This window comes from Anas acuta, chromosome 2 (assembly GCF_963932015.1).
Source record: "Anas acuta chromosome 2, bAnaAcu1.1, whole genome shotgun sequence".
Classification (NCBI taxonomy): domain Eukaryota; kingdom Metazoa; phylum Chordata; class Aves; order Anseriformes; family Anatidae; genus Anas; species Anas acuta.
In genome coordinates, this window is record NC_088980.1 from 60,866,336 (window position 1) to 60,884,300 (window position 17,965).

The 17,965-nt window shown below is 37.2% G+C and overlaps 1 protein-coding gene across 2 annotated transcripts in view; it reads left to right on the top strand.

The window, feature by feature from the left end:
• Positions 1–4,279, top strand: part of ITGA9 (integrin subunit alpha 9) — a 223,383-nt gene extending 219,104 nt beyond the window's left edge. For both annotated transcript variants that reach the window (XM_068675025.1, XM_068675024.1), the window contains one exon: positions 1,190–4,279. In XM_068675025.1, the coding sequence (XP_068531126.1) occupies positions 1,190–1,288 (99 nt within the window). In that variant the 3' untranslated portion in view covers positions 1,289–4,279. The remainder of the gene's footprint in view (positions 1–1,189) is intronic.
• The last annotated feature ends 13,686 nt before the right edge of the window (positions 4,280–17,965 follow it).

The window sequence follows — 17,965 nt, forward strand, 5'->3', positions numbered from 1 at the left end:
AACAGGTTTGGAGTGGTAGGAGTTACATAAATGTTTAATTAAGATGAACAAAATATTGATTCAGTGGTCTCGATGGTGCACTACTAAACTTGGAGTTTTTTTTGAATGCCTACCAAAGTCTGTTATTAAAACAACTTTTGTTTATTTGAAAGACTTATTAAAAAAAAAAAAAAAGGCAAACAAAAAATCCACAACCACAGAGATATGAGATGTCTTTATCCAAACTGAAATGAAAACTGCTTTATTTATTTTTTTTTTTTTTCTCTTAACTAAGTACAGGGGTTTAAGAAACAAGAAGATATGCAGAATGATTATCAGCCTGAAAGCTTGGGGAAGAGCTATTGTTGATGCTCTGCATTTTGTAGGATCAGGCTTGTATTTTGCTTTCTGACCTTACACAACAGGTAGCAATGGCACAAGGATTGATTTCATTTAGCAAAAAGAAAAATCTGAAGCTGTTTCCTCCAAAGGATCCTCACGTAAATGATCATTAAATAGAAAATTTGAGATCTGAGTTGACGTTGCTGTCAGGAAGAGGAGAATACCTGTAGTTACACAGAAATGGGCTTTTACTTCTAGAAACAGGGGAGCCAAAATGCCAGTGGACCTCTCCAGAGCTGTGTTGGAGCATCAGCAATAGAGCATACTGGTTTTTCTTGAAGAGGGGTTTATGAAAAAAGCAGATAGTTGGAGTTTGGGGATGGCTATATTGAATTTTTCTGACATCTTTTGTTTCATGCATTTGTGGACACTGAGAGCACAGTTCATAAAACTCTGGCAGCCTTTATGTGGAACCCAAGAGCTAGCCTGGTTTTTAGGTTCATATCTAAAATTTGCATTAGTCTTCATTTGAAACCAATAAACCTGTATCTGCTTTCTCTGGTCTGTGCTTGTTAGAGATATGTTATGTGCTTCTTTTTTTTTTTTTTTTTTTTAAATTTCACTTTATATAAGAGGAGTCAGAGTAGTTCAGCTATAGGGAGCAGAGTACTTGTGAAGATTTGGGACTCAGTCTGATCTCATACTGATGTAAACAAGGAGCTATGATTCTATGCTTAAAAATTATATATTGATACCTGTGCTATTTTCTTTTTTTTTTTCTTTTTTTTTTTTTTTTAATTTTCTGACAGTGTAAGTTCCAATTTAATGATGCTGTTACTTACCACTGTAATCTCTTTTTGATTTACAGATGGGCTTCTTCCGCCGGAGGTACAAAGAAATTATTGAGGCTGAAAAGAACAGAAAGGAAAATGAAGATAGTTGGGACTGGGTTCAGAAAAATCAGTGAACTGCCCACAGAAATGAAAAGCCCAGTCATGTGACACACCCTTGCTAGCCTATAGGTCCTGCTCTCATATCTTCCATATGTGGAAGAAGGAATCTTCTCCAGATTTTTCGGAGGCCCCATTGATGCTGTGTCCTTATCACTCTAACAAGCTAGGGAACGTATCCTGAGGCAACCACTGTGGCAATGTCGGGTGACTGGAGCAATTTACACGTCATATAAGAGCTGAACTTTGAACTTTGGTAACCAAGCTGCAGTGCAGAGCAATATTTATGAATCCAACTCTGTGGTATACCCTCAGGGGAAGACCTAAAAATATTTTTTATAAATATAAGCTTTTTATATTGATTATGTCTTTATATTTGTATCAATGTTTTATAATTTCTATTGAATAGCTATATAGTTCACTCAAGCACTGATATCTGGCTAAATCCTTGGAATTACATATACGTCCATATAAATCCTGTTGTACTTCTAAACTTCAATACAAGAGACAAGAAAGATTTTCAGATAAAAGTAGATGGAAATGCCATATGCTTAATTCACAAGGCTTGGTAATATTGTATATAGACCATTTAATGGCAATAAGCCAAAATCTTTTCTCTGTCTCTTTTTGAGTTGAATTTGGTGTTTGATTTATAAACTAAACAACCTTAAGCATTATACGTATGTGGTGTTCTGTATTTGAGTCTATGCTTCACCGACCTAAATGGGAGAGGATGAAAATGTTTCCTTGGTGACATGTAGCAAGACTTGTAGCTCACCTTGTATCACTAAAGAAAGCATAAAATAATGTTTTCCTTTTGGAAGTTTTCTCTTGCAGTCTCTAGTATTGTGGTCTAGGACTGGACAGTTGAGATACCAAAAGGATGTAATTGGGCCAAGTACTGTAGCATTGATAAAGTCCTTGGAATTAAAAAAAAGAAATAAAAGAAGAAAAAAAAGGAAAGGAAAAAAAAAATAAAAAAAAAAAAGATGGAGACTTATTAATGACTTATTAATGTTAAGAAGGATGGTTTTTAAGCTACTGTCAATGATTGCGACCTGTTGCTGTCAAAGCAAGAAAGCAAGTGATGACTTAATGCAAGTTATGACCATTATACCTGCCTTGTGAGTTTTATACACCAGTCATGAGTTTGTTTATATGATAATTTTAGGAGAGATAAGTAGATGCAAGCATTAAAATGTTCTTTGGATCTTGAGATTCCCTATGTGGGTGTTCCTAGTACAGAATGTCGTTCATTCATCAAACGTTAAGAAGGAAGTTAGTCAAGGTGTAGATGTTATTGAATCTCAGATTGCCACTTTGTTCGTTGGTAATTCCTTAGAAAACTTTTTTTTTTTTTTATTAAATTGAAAGACACTTTTTTTGCCATATGTCTTCAAAAAGCTCTTGGATTTTTGACTAGAAACAGTCGAATTCTGTGAAAACTTGGGTTTAGGTTCTATTTGTACTTTGCACCTTGTGTAAATAAGAAGTAATTGTGTTAGTATAAAATTCATCTAAGGGAAAGGAGGATCAAGTTCTATGATAGAAGATGAAGGATGAATGGGAATGAATGGTGGCAGGAAATGTTTCCTCACATAAGGGTAAAGTAAAAGAACTGCTGGACATTTGGAAACCTGAATATAGGGCACATGCAAGAAATCTGTCTGAAAACATGCCTAATTCTTGCTCTTCCTTGCAAATTCATTTACAGCTTTAAATTTTGAAAAAATAACCTGCTTCCTGTTTGTCCCCCCCAACCCCCAACATTAATTGCCTCCTATTACTACAGTATTGATCAATAGTTATTAACTTAACTATCTGCACCCATTAGGCAGAAGATGGTTCTTAAATGAATGAAGCATATCGATTTGTATGACCAAAAAAAAAAAAAAAAAAGCTATTAGTCTATTTGATTATCTTTCTTAAAATAAATTATTGTTGATTTGACAGATCTGGTATAGTTAAGTGATCATTTAAGCTAGAATCTGAAAAAAAAACTGCTGAGAACAAATCCTGCTATAACCACATGTAGTGGACTGCACATTTTGCATCAGAGTGCAAAACCAGAAGGCTCATAGCCTTTGACTGCACTATTATATTAGAGACTATAGAATTTTTCACAGTATGATTCTTCTGATATCACTTAGTGTTTTTTTTTTTTGCTAGGAGTATTTAGACCTCATGTATCTATTTTTTCTGTTGTTGTAAAATACCTAAGAATGTCAGATGAAAGTTAGGCATGAAATTGATTCATAAGTATGAATTGAGTAAGAAATTGCTTAAAATATTTTCTGAAAAGCAAGTACTGAGTCCATTTATTTAGCTGCAATATTTTTCAACATCTGAGTTCTTTAAAATTGAGTTTAAAAAAAAAAAAAGAAAGAAAGAAAAAAAGATTTGAAAGTGAATTCCCTGAAAAAAAATAATTCAGGGGACAAGAGAAACAAGTTGTGAATTTAAACTGATTTTGAAAAGTTTCCATCAAAAAAAATGAGGAAATTTAATTGGAAAAATTGAAATGCCTCCATGGAATTTCCACTTTTTAAACAAAAATGACTTTCAGAAATGTTTCATTTCAATATTTTAAGGATAGCTCTTTCTTTGAAACATCTTTTAAAAGTGTTTGAAGAAGAGAGTTAAAAAAGGTGAAATATCTATTATTCATCCTGCACAAGTCTTCACTTAAAGAAAATCAAGGCACTGGACAGATTAGTGAAAATAATCCATAAATTCTTAGTATCATCACTGTTATGTACTAAGTAGTTCCATTCTCACACATGCTTTTGTTTTTTTTATGTATACACGTGCCTTTTTTTTTTTCAAATTGCAGAATTGCTCTTGCTTAGTTCCAGTTATGAGTGAGAGTCAGATTTGACAATGAAGTGTACCAGTACTTAGTATTACAATCCTATAGGTGCTCTTTATAGAAGCAGAGGGAAAAAAAAAAAAAAAAAAAAAAAAAAAAAGGAAAGGAAAGGAACGAAAAGAAAGGGAAGCCAAATAAAGTACCCACTAATATCAATTGTTTGCAATCAGTTTCAAAATCTTATGAAAATGTAGTGTACTTCAAGAATGTATAGAAAATCACTGTGCTGTGTTCAGCTGTTTTTTATTTCAATTAAAAAATATATAATGTAATTGTATTAAAATGCAGAGGCATGGTTACTTTGGAAATTGCTTCTAGGGCTCTGGAAGTTACCATCTGTCATCTGCTTGTTAGTTCCTTTGTGCTGTACCGCCCACGCAGTAGGGCTGGTGGAAGTCATTGTATGGGTTCTCCCAGTTAATCCATTTCAGAACTAAGTCATTGTTTGTCTTGGACAACTTCATCGAAAAGTTTGTTGAATTGGCATTGCTTTATTATTTTTTCTTTTCCCTGTAAAAGGCTCACTTTGCACTGGCTGTAAGCTATGCAGGTGGAAGCTTAGAAGTGGGGCATTAACATTTTCAAATGTGTCATCTAGCACCTGAGAGTCTTCTTTCCAATACAGTTGGAAACAACTTTCCCTTACAGTTGCTTTTAGGGCAGGAAGAAAACAATCTCAGAAAATATGAAAGGAAAAAAAATGTCAAGGGAAAATTCACTTAATGCAGAACCCATACTGTTGCCACCCCATTTACTCTCTATCTTCAAGATGGATTTCAAGAAGGGGATCACAGTTCTTTCATAGTTTAATACAGGGGCGAATTTTACTTCCCAAGAGCTGAGAGCATTTGCCACTTCTCACAGCATCTTTGCATGCATTTCATTTGCAAACCAAAGTTCTGCTCTTGGTAGTGAATTTCTGTCAGTTCACTGCAAGCAGCAGCAGGGCTACTGTGTTCTGAGACTGTTTTGGGAATGCCCTGGTATTTGGCCATTATTGTTAATAAAAATACTAGGTATGTTCTACTGAATAAACCTACAATAAGGGTTTGTTTTTGTTTGTTTGTTTGTTTGTTTGTTTTACTGAATAAAACTTGCATTATCTGAGAGAGAAACTGCTTGATGTGAACCTCAAGCCCTTGGACCACTTGAACAATCCTTTTGTCTCAAAGTGGGAAAGGTTTTTCTCAATGCCTAGCATACCAAGTGAGGACAGCCCTCTCTACCTTGATACATGAAAAGGAAGGGCCCTACCTACAAGTCAGTCATGTGCGAGTAATTTGGCTTGCTGAAAGCAACGGTTACACAAAGATTGTGTTTGGCAATATTTAGTATTCACTTTCTTGAATGTCCTCTGTTTATGGGCACATTTTGGAGTCTTGCACAAGTTTCAAGCATAGTATCCATGTGATGTGGGAATATATAATATTGCTTTAAGTATTAAGGGAGTCATAGAACTAATTTCTATGTTTGTCCAAGTCCAAACAGATGCTAAGTGTTCTTGGATAAAAATGAAAGTAGGACTTGGTTCCTTTACCGTACATTCATTAAACTGGCGTAAAGACTATAATGGCTTTTGGAGCATGGTTTGCGTATGCAGTAGGGTACCGGCATCATCATCTTTTTCTTAGAATGTCACTCCTTATGTATTGTAAAATTGTATGTCTTTTTGTGAACTTGTGGTTGGAAGAATGTGTTCACTCTTATTGATGTCACCTGTATTTAGAAGCTCATGTTCACCTGTATTCTAATTCACTTGCACTGTTTTGGAAATGTCAGGTTTACAAAAATACAACTTTTTTTTTGAATAAAAAGTGGCTGCAAAATTATGCTAATAATATCATTTTGTCACTTCTTGTCCTTGTCCAGCTCAAGTATTTTTCTATTAATTAGGTGAGACATTTTCACATGTATGTTTGGATTAAATGGTATGTGCATGTGTTTATCTGCTTGTGGATAGTAGATGTCTTTTACTGTCATTCAAAACCTTGTATAAAACCTAGGTGTTTGGCAACTAAAAATATAACTAGCTTGACTACAATATTGTTAGCCCATGGAAATAAAATAACAGCAGTGAGAATTGTTTATATTCCAACAGTATTGCTCCTTCAACACGAAATAAAACCCGTGGTGGTGACATTGCCCTATGTTAAGAGTGTTAACCTGTGCAACTTTGAATTCTGTTCAAAACTGTATGAATCTGGATGAAAGTGAAGTTACTTTCACTTATTTTCACATATATATATTATATATGTATTTTTTTTTTTTCCTGCAAGGATTTGTATTTCATAAGTAGTTAAATAATATATTTGATATATTTTCTTCAACTCCATCCATCCCCATGCTTACTCTATCAAGGGTAAGAAGCTGATGAGAAGCCGTAAAAAAGCTGATTTATTTCTATAGCTATAATGTCTCTTTTTGTATTTCTAATACCTATTAAGAGGTTCCATCAGTGTTTTCTTCTCATTTTGAGGATGGATGAAACTTCAGTGGTAAAACATGAACTGACCTGAACCTTCATTTGAAAATAAGACTGAAAAACTGAACGTGCAATTTCAGGCTATCCCTTTCCTTATTTTCTAGACTGTTCTCTGCTTTTTTTTTTGGAGACCCTCTGTGTAAGTGCCTACATGTTCTCCAAACATACAGAAACCTTCTTTTTCCTCTGCTTCATGTGGTCAGCTAAAGATCTAAGAACAGACTGGGCAGGGTTAGGACCTACCCTGTGACTCAGAGCATGTTTTTACTGGTGGAAGACCATGGCTCCATGTATCACAATGGCATTAGGAGTGCTCCAAGTAGATGTGGGTCCTGGCATGTAGGTAGCAGCCTTCAAAGTAAAACAAATGTTCTCAGTCCGGAAAGCTTTCTTCGGGGCAAAGCAAGCATTGCTGGGTAAATGGAGTAGGAGGATGCTGCTGCAGAAAGGAATGCACGGCACGGTTTGCTTTTGAAGATTAGTGGAAGCTTCAGTGCAGCAGCAGCAAAAATAAAAACCAGAAGCTTTGAGAGGTACTGATACGTTGTTACGGTGCGAGCATGTATATTTGTGGAAGCAGGCTGTGGCTTTCCCTCCTGGGGAAGGAGGATTGATGAGCTAATACTGCCCCCTGTGGGGCTTGCTTGCCTTTTTTCTTTTTTATGAGCAGAGAAAAGCAGATTTTGTGTTCTCCCGTCGACTTAAGTGGTTTTTAAGAACTTCTTAGGAGCCCTATGACAACGCGGCTTTGCTTTAGAAAACAGAGATGTCTCAAGCCTGAAGCCTTTTGGAGATTTATTTGCAGATTGAGTAGTCCTAGGTAATGTGTTTTGGTTTTGATTAAAATTTTGACTGCCAGTATGGCTAAGTGTTGTGGGAGTCACAACAGGTGCAAAGTAGATCCTATGGTCCTCTGGCCTTGGTTGGCTTGCCAGCAGAATTAATATATGACAAAAGCACTTGAAAAAAAAAAAAAAAAAAGATTAAGATGCACAATACAATCTGAAGAGAGACCAGAGAAACCACATCCAAGATTCTGTGTAAATAGCTGCAAAAGGAGATTTTTATTTGAAAGCGTTTTTGACAGAGATAGAGTGGAATAGTGGGGAAATGAGTTATCTTAACACAGGGCCAATGGAAATTAGTTTTTAATTTAGCCACGTTTTAATTTCCTGTGACTGTTTAGAAATATCAATTCTGAATTTCCAGTACATTTCTTCTTTGCTTTTGATGTAGTTAGTGTCATTTTAATGCCTGAACCTCTAGATGTGCAATGTTTTGGTAAGTTAACCAGCAGTTCAACACCTGTAAAGAATCAGAAATTAATGAAGTAGTAACTGTGAGCAGAAAGTTCTCTGCTGCAGCCATGTATTGAGATACGATGTATTGACTATGAAATTATTCTAGGTTTATACTAACACAAGTGAAAAGGGACTTAGACAGACTCCCTTGAAGCTGAAGGACACACATCATGAGACAAGCTTTGCACTAATCTGCATAAGTGGCAATGTACAGTAATTTCTGTCATTGAAATAGTATTCCTCTGGGTTTGCTATCTGAGAGCTGTGTAATTCAATCCTAATGATGTTGCTCCATGCTATATTCAGAAAGAGAAAAGGAACAGTAAAGGAAGTGATCACTTCAGCAGAAAGAGCACTTCATAGATAGGATATAATCTGTCCTACACCAGATTCTCAATGGAGATGGGGCCGTTGAGAAGTGGATACAATATGCCCCCTTACCTTTATTGAACTTGAGAACTCAGGCTGGTGGCTAAAATTCCTACTATTTATTAAGACGGATTTTGCTCTGTTGATTTTAAGAGAATGGCACAGAACAGGAAGCTGGCAATAAATTGTTCACCTAGTAAGAGATCAGAATACCTCTTCAACGTTAAATTCATGATGCTGAGTCTTTGATGGAAGGTGGCAGAAATATGGGTAAAATACTTTTCCTGTTTTGTTTTCTGAGTGGAGGATGAGAGATTGCATCCAACAGTGTAAGAAAATAAAAGTTGTTTGTAAAATTGCCAAATGCCAACATGAAGATAGGGTGTTGTTGCCCTGCCATCCTGCACAATGTGCTCTATGAGATCCTGCTCGACAAGGGGGTTGGAGTAGTTGATCTTCAGAGGTCCCTTCCAATCCCAGCCATTCTGTGACTCTGTGACTCTGTTTCTTAGTTTCTTAGCTCAAGACTGTGTCCATGATGTGACTTCATCAATGGAGAGGCCCATGCTTTACCCTGGCCAGTTGGCATGTGTCCCTGTACAATAACCTTGTCTCATACTCCACTGCCTGCACAGCTGTGCTCGTCCCACACTCATTAGTCATACAGAAACTACTGACTTTTTCACCTGATCTCTTCTTAATTTCTTCCTCTGCTTTGTAAGTGTTGATTACCCCTTTCTCTCTTTTTGTCTAAATAGGAGAGCTACCTTAAATTTAAGTTTTTTTTTTTTTTTTTTTCCCCTCTAACTTGCACTTAGTTTGAAATATGCCATTTTTGTTTCAGGTCTGAAGAAAGGTTTGTCCTTCTGAAAACTTGGCAGTTTCCCCAACTACATCCATAGTTTTAAGGACTGCAGGAAGTTCTCTTGGGCACTGTGGTCCTTTCCTTGGCTTGCTTTTCATCTAAGTTGAAATATACACTATCAAATCCCCAATTAACATGAAATCTGAAGTAGATAGATACAGAGACCTGTGCATGTGACTGAAGCTTTTTTTTTTTTTTTTTGAAAGCAGACAAATCATACAAAAAGGCCAAGCCTGCCAAAGCCTCAGCCCGTCAGAATAATGTAAACATTTTGTTTGGAAATTCTGAAATGCAATTTAGGAGCATGGGATTGGAAGGTCCTCAAGTCCAGTCTCCTATTTTCTTTGGCGACTACTCCATATATTTCCTTTCTTGAACTAACTGAACAAGATCCAGTCAAACCACTTAAATTTCTTTTCCTTATTATTCTTGCTAAAAGACTATTCTAGCACCTCATTTTGATGCTGCTGTTAATGGTAATTTTCATCCCTATTTGTTCTCATGCCAACACAGTCTTTTTAACTTAAATAGTTCCCTTCCTTCCTTCCTGTTATGAATTGATCTTTTTTGAATATGGGTGGCCATAAGAAGACACTGTTTTGTACACAGATTATTGAATGCCTTGTCTATTGTTTTGTACATCACAGGTACATAAGTCTGGCTTGGGAGTTGCCAGCTCTCTCTGAGATGTCTTGAACAATGAGAGACATTGAAAACTCAAGCACAAGGGACCTTTCTCAAGGGTTTTTCATCTAGAGGTCTGAAGAGTCTGGAACCTAAGCATCATATGTGCCCTGTGGAGGAGGTTGTTATGAAAAGAAGTGATCCATTCCATGGCTGTACCTGGAACTGCAGTTCCTTGGAGCATAATGCTTCCTGCTAGGTAAACTGGAGAGGAACTGGGGAGGTTCTTCATATGAGGCTTTGGCTGTATTTTGGCAGAAGTTAATCGAAACCGGTGTGTGTGTAGATATAGGTATAGATAAAAGCACAAAGCATTTTGATTTCAAAAAGTTAGTATTTTCATCAAAGGCCTGCCAACTAGTGCTGACCATATTTAAGGTGACCAAGGGACCTTACTTATGCTTGGAGTTTTTCTGAAGTTGTCATGTATTCAAGGCATCATTAATTATTGTCTAGTTAATTACAGCAAGGTGGTACAGGTAGAAAAGAGCGCTCTGAAGTGTTGTTGTTCTCAATTATAGCTGACAATTAGAGGGCCAGGTACATGTTTTATTTAACAAGATAAATATTTCCCCAGATGTTGAGTATCTGTAAGTTCATAACCACACAGCTATTTGTTATCTGATAAGCCAAAATCACCTTCAGTAGGCATTCATTTAAGATGGTTCTGTTTTTGTGTAGTAAAAATGGCTTATTTTGATGACAGCTAACAAAAGCTGACATATACTATGAAAGGGACAGTGTTAGTTATCAAACATTTCTGTTTGGAATAATCTTGTCTTCAATAAACTGAAAAATTAAAATGGCCGAAATGTAAATGGGTCTTAAAACCCACATATATTTTTCCACATACGGAAAAAGTGATGCAGGCTAAGTGCCACAGAAGAATCTGGAGTTATCTTTTTGCATATTAACTTCTTATAACAGTTAACTCTTTATGTTGTTATTCTTTGGTAGACTAGCACTGGGTTTAAGCTAAAACTTACGGAAATGGTTCACATACTCTGCTCCATGAAGTTTCAATTAATTAAGATTCTGATTTAATTCAGCTTTCCATTTGTATATTTATTGTATTTATAGCTGTAAATCTTTATAGATAGTTTTGTAGTGCCTGGCATAGTGAATTCCAGATGGATTAGAGGGTTTTTATAATGATACAGTATGCTACCTTTCTCATTAATTAGAAATGCATCCACCTTTATGTTGGCAGAATTTGTCTGCCTTCACTGGTTAGTGTATGTTTATGTGAATTGGGACAACTGGGGTGTAGCCAATGCATAGGCAAATACTCAGACTTCACCTCACTGATTTTGCTTTCAATGGGAAACTGACTGCCATGTAAAAAAAAAAAATCCACTAACAGTTATTAAAAATAAAATATATCACCTCTTGCTCAGGAAATCCCAGTGATTTCTACACTTGAAACAGGACAAATATTCTGGGGAAATGTCACTCCCCATATAGTCTGACCTTTGTTCTTGTTGTATGGCCCCAGACTGTTGGAGACAGGATGCTGGGCAAAACAGACCTTAGGTTGGTGCAGAGTAGGCATTTCTACATCCTCATGGCTTTTAAGGAGCCTCCATCAGCAGAGCAGGCACAGGAAATTGTCCAGATGAGCTATGGCACCAGAGAACAGCTTTGGCTTCCTGAAGGAGAGGTTTTGCTTTGTTTTGGTGGTAGTAGTAATAGTAATAATAATAATACCTATTTCCATGTAAGTTAAAAAAAATCTCCTAATATTCTACGTAAGTTAAATGTCATTGTAGTCACAATAATAAAAGACAATAGAGAATAAGAAAGACTGAGAAAAACATTTTTTTGTGCTTCATCTTTTTTTTTTTTTTTTTTTTTTTTTTATTACTTGACATTTGTGTCTTTCCTGTTGTAGTTGGAGAGTGAATTACTGTAACAGTTCTTCTGTCACCCCACAAATACCTCCCAAGAAAATCAGTATTTAATACTAAACATATGAGAGGCTCCCAATATCAAATATCCCAAGTATCACGTATCAAATACTCCCAATATCCAGTTTCCCAATATCATTTTGTATCATCTCAAAATTCACCCAAATGATAACTAAACATTCTGTTTATTTTCATCATTGAAAGTTTTTGCTCCTTCCAGCATAGATATTTATAATTTCTTTTATTGTCTAGCATCCTCCCATCACATAGCAGAAAGCAAATGCCTTCCCCCTGCCACTCTGAACATATGCTCCTGCTACAAAACATTTCAGGTTGTTCCCAGAGGAAAATCGTCCTTCAGACAACAATCAACAATATTAATAACAACAACAAAACAAATTCTGCCTGGCTTAGCTCATCCTAAAAGCTAAAGTAGTTTTAAAGGCTAGTCAGGAATATGAATAAAAGTTAAAGCTGTCCACCTAAAGAACTGTCCACCATCAAAGAACTGTAATTTGAAATCTTAATTTGAATCTCAAAATAACAGGTGATGGCTGCTTCTTCCATGTCTTGCAGAAATCACAAGATGTGAAGTGCTAATAATGTTTATGCTTTGTTTTCCCACTCTGTTTTTAATTCAGTGGAGATGTAGTGCTTTGAGAGGTGGAAGAATGAAAGCTCTGAAGGACTGTCCTCTCACTGGGAAGCAGGCAACCCTAAAAGCACTGCAGTGTCTTGATGGGTGTTGCCATAGCAAGCATTTGAATAATATTTGAGATGCTGTGGGAATGTAAAGCCAGAAAATAAAGCCAGATCCTAATTTTTACATGTGAATCCTTCAGCAGGACTGTCAACATCAATGTCAGTATGCACGTACTGTTTAGCAGAATCAGTCACAGTCCTTGAGACCATTGCAGCAGATGTGTCTAAGAGGAGAAGTCATGACTACAGTAATAATAAATTTAGTGTTGGCAACTTTTCCTAGGAACCAGCAGAAATCATTAACTCATTTCATGTAAGCCACTAATACATGTGACTGATACTGGGTAAATTTACATCTGTACTTTTAAAGCTGAATAACAGCAGACTCAGCTACCTGTCTCCTGAGCTGTTGTCTGTATATTAATGTTACTCTATGGCCCAGATGTTCCAATATCTAGACCCTATTATGTGAAATAAAATAAACAATCCAAAGCTTCTGTAGTATTAGAAGATCCTACAGGATTTTGGTCTTTATCTTACAGATTTATCTCGATGTTAAAAAAATGTCTGTCATGAAAAAGGTTAGCCAAAGAGCATGAAAGCAGAATGAAACACAAAATTTGGCTTTAACAAAAGTTACATTGGTCCTATGATTTAAGAGCAAATTATTCCAATATGATACAGCATTCTCTTTGTCATTCACTTCTGAACACACTTCGAATGACAGCTGCACCCTTAAAGTAGAATAGATTTTGATACCAAACAAGTTTTCATTGTAATTCATATTTATGAGACTGACCTAAATTGCTAAAAAATCTGTCACCTAACTCTGAAACAGTGAGTCTATGCCCTGGTATGTTATAATAGTCTTAAAACTAAAAGCTGGTTTAAGAAAATATGGGTCATATCCTCTAATATAATGCTCTCCTCATTTGTCCTGAATTTGAATCACTAGTGTATTCAAAGCCACCCTGGATAATTAGGATAATCTCCTTAAATTACTTGTCTCTTATGATGCCTACAATAATACCACAGTTGTATCCTGCTGTGTCACTTACTGCAGTTCCCTGTGTTTTACTGTTTCATCCCCTTCTGTTTTCCTGTCTCCATTTATTTTATCGACCTGATGCCTGGGACTACAGAACTGCAGAACTGGAGGGGCAGGGATTCTTTCTCCTCTATTTGGCATGTCCTCAGATCAGTCTGTGGCTTCAAACGCTGAATTATGGATTCAAAAAACCTCAGACTGCTTGAAGCCTGGATAGACCTTGAATCCTAGACACATACATACACACAGAGATGCTAAAACCTTTGGTTGTTAAAAAACAAAACATGAAACAAACAAACAAGCAACCAAACAACAGCCAGCACATTGATTAGTTTACATGCTTTCCTTTCTTTATGACAGGCACTTCCAGCACAGCCACAACGGAGGTAATTGGAGCAGACAAGTGATTGTAACTTTGAGCAGAATTAAGCCCACTGTCTATAAAACCCGTGTAGCTTTCAAGCAATCCAGCAGTGATCAATTCATTATCATTACAAGCAGCCTGCCAAAGAAAACCTACAGGCTACTGAAGGCAAGATGACTGTAAAATTAGAGATCAGACCAACACTAATGTTCACTAATGGACATGAACATTAGCCTCAAAGCTTTAGCCAACTGTGCTGAAAGAGACCCTGGTGACATTTTTGGATAAAGTACATTAGGGAGTGAAGTGATTTTTTTTGTTGTTTGTTTGTTTGTTTTCTAATTTAATGTATTGATTTATTTTTTACTGGGAGTTAAAGTGGCTGAAGAAAGAAAGAAGTTGGAAAGGATACTGGAAGTGGAAAGGAATGAAAATTGCCCAGTGGCTTGTCTTAAATATTCCTTTCCTAGGTTTTTACAATATTCAGCAGTGGAATCTCTGAGTGAACATTTTCTCCCCACAAAACTTTATTTGTCTACTTCACAGTCCAGTGCTAGTGCTGTCAAGCACTACATGCCAAATGAAACATTGGAGGTAAAACTGACACCATATAAACTCCAAAAAAGCCAAGTTTCTGTGTACAGAGAGCTACTCAGTGCTAGTAAGCAGATCTTGAACAATAAGTAGGAAAAAACAAAACAAACATAACTTTGTTGCTTTGACTGCTGTATTGTTAAAAAGCTGTATTAACCTCTTAATTGAAAAAGAAGTTGTTACAATTTTTATGATCTTTAGTGGTCAAGTAACATCTGAATAATGGTTATAAGAAGAAGTGACTTGAAAGATACCTTAAAGTGTAAGTAGTGGTCCAGTTTCCCTATTAGATTTAGCATCACATCATGAAAGTTACTCCTCTGATTAATTTTTTGGTGTGGAAGTGACACTGGAATGACAACATATTTCACTTTTTTTTTGGCTATGCTGCAATCATTATTCTGACTAAACTCCTTTTATGCTATTAGCTGCCTGCAGCTACCCTCAGGATTAGTCCTGCCCTTTTTAGTTCTTTTATACACTACTTCATCATGTTAATTTGTAACAGGCTCCGTTATATAAATGGAGCTTGGCCTAAGCACTGGAAGTTACATGCAAAAGCCTGGAAAGGACTTCTTCACTGGCAGCCACTGTGATTTTGGATTGGTTACACATTTCAAGCATTTATTCTTTGTATAGACTTCAAAAGGCACGTTAAGAGAAACCCAAGGTTGTTGAAAAACTGTCCTCTTACTGAATTTTCTGAAGTCTTAAAACAGAATTTTCTTTTATTTGTGCCAGATTTTTATGTGGTTATGTACTACCACAGAATATTTTGCATCTTCCCCATACCATTTCTGCAAAAGTAGTTGTCGTGGTTTAACCCGGCTGGCAGCTAAACACCACACAGCCGTTCGCTCACCCTCCCCCCTCCCTCTCTGGGACGGGGGAGAGAAATGGAAAGTGAAGCCTGTGAGTTGAGATAAAGACAGTTTAATAAGACAGGAAATTAATAATAATAAAAATAATAATAACAATAATAATAATAATGATACAATGGTGATAATAGGAAAGTAATAATAATATGTACAAACAAGTGATGCACAATGCAATTGCTCACCACCCGCTGACCGATGATGCCCAGCCTAACCCCGAGCAGTCCGGCCCCCTCCCCCCGGATAGCCACCCCTATATATTGTTTAGCATGACGTCAGATGGTATGGAATACCCCTTTGGCTAGTTTGGGTCACCTGTCCTGGGTCTGTCCCCTCCCAGCTCTTACTGCACCCCCAGCCTGCCCGTTGGCAGGACAGAGCAAAAGGCTGAGATGTCCTTGGCTTAGTATAAGCACTGCTCTGCAACAATTAAAGCATCGGGGTGTTATCAGCACTCTTCTCATCCTAAGCCAAAACACAGCATTCCACCAGCTACTAGGAAGAAAATTAATTCTAACTGAAACCAGGACAGTAGTCTATGCAGCTAGGAGGGACCCACTGCTCTTCTTTCTGTAGTTTGTCCGGGGTGCTTCCTAAGGCAATTCCCCACCTCTGTAGCCCAACGAGCAGTGGTCGTGCTCCTGAGCTCCATGTGCACACATGCAAAACTCAGGGTTACAGGGTGAAATCTGAATCAGCCTCACTTATTTTGCAGTTTGCCCCTCCTGAAGATTTGCCTGGAAAATAAGCTCAAAGGTTTGGGTATATAAGGCTTGGTCAGGGAGCCAGGAGACACTGATTCTTAAGGAGAACCCAGCCTTATGAGAGCTGCTTGAGTTGACCGGGGAGGTGAATGCAACAGAAAGATTGGAAAGGGGGCTTTAACAACAAAATCCTGAATACAGTCATGGAAAACAGAAAATAAAAGGAGTGCTCAGCCCCTTTCTTGAGAAATTTTGCTGAAAGCCCTAACTGATTCTCAAAATGGAGGTGGGATGGAGTCTTGCCTGATCCCATGTCTGTCATAAGCTGCTCAGCTTTCCTTGTTTTCACTATACTGATGGATGCCCATTACTTTATGGCGAGGGATGTGGGTTGGGGGGGAGCCAATCTTATGCGTAGTAAAAGGAAAAAAAATGCTTGCAGTGAAAAGCTGGGAAAGAGCAGTGAAAGGACGGACAATGCACTATCTTTACATAGCTGCATGAATGAAAACTCAGTACTACCGTACCAAAACCGCTTCCAGGACTTGAGTGTAAATAATTCCCCTGTGCACCCTTTTAAGGGACCCTGATACTCCCAGAGCTGCACGTGGAGTTAGGTGCATGTTTTAGGGTGAAGTCCTGTTCCCTTGAGATGAGAGATTCTTTGCTGTTAACTTTGGCGGGAGCAGGGACTTAACCTAAATATTTTATGGTACCATCACTTACTATAACATCTTGTAATTCTTGGGGGAAAAATCAGATATTCATTTGTGATGCCATGTGGCAAAGGATATGTCCATATGGCTGTGTTCACAGCAATCAAACAGATAACGCCACTGAATTCAGCAGGCACCATCACGGCACAGCCCTGCGGAGGCTGAAAGAAAAAAAAAATCATTGATTCAAATGAGGCCAAGATTTCACCTCATGTTTTTAGTGTAGCAAATGTTATTGCAAGCCCACACAGAGCCAGCGTGAAGTGCAAATTACCACAGGAATTTTTCATATTCATTACCAACCTAGCATCATTAGTTTATATGAGTGTAGGCAATTAGAAGAGAGGTTTCTGTTTCTTTCTTTGAAAATGTGAATTTTATTAACAAAATGACAAGCTTTCTTTCAATGAAGAGAGTCGTATGCTGCAGGAAGAGTCATAAATTTTAGGAGAGAGCTGAGAGCCAATGATGAATGAAGGCAGCATAGCTCCATGGACTAGACAACAGACAGTAACTCGACTGCTGGTATGCATGGGAATCAAGTAATAGAAAAGTAAACATGGCAAAAGAGATTTTGTTTGAAAGGGCAGATTTAAAGCTAATCAAGTCTGTGTGAAGACACTTGGGGGACATCAGTAGACATTGCTGTCAGATGCCAAACATAGATTTGCTTATTTTCCATTGACTGCAATTTTTGGTTATATGGTGAGCCCTATAATTGACATACTAAGTAAAGTAAAGCTGCACTATTTATTATGGGCAATACTCTTTCTCACAGAAAATGAGCATAACTGATGAAGATATCTCCCTTTTCTTCCTTTACAGGATGTATTTCTACTCTGGTATGTTGCTGTTACCTTGATTTTGGGTCCATCTGATTTTTCAGTATCAGTGGGAGAGTATCAGTGGGAGAAGAGAAAAAATGTACTAGCAGTTTTGCACATAGATATGTGTAAACTTCGTGCAAGTTTGAAAAAGCTCCATACTGGCAAAACAAACAAGCAAATAAAACCAGATTTGAGTTCTGGTGTGACTTCCTTGCACTACAGGGTAGCTGTGTTTGCTAGGATTTTATCACCACGCAGGATTAGCGGGAGCTGTCAGTGCGGGTAATCCTATTCTAGAGCGACCTCTCGTGTTATTTCTGTTAATTTCTGTTCGTATTTGCTTCTTTCACCCAGTTTACAATTAATAAGGAAATATCGTGGAAATGG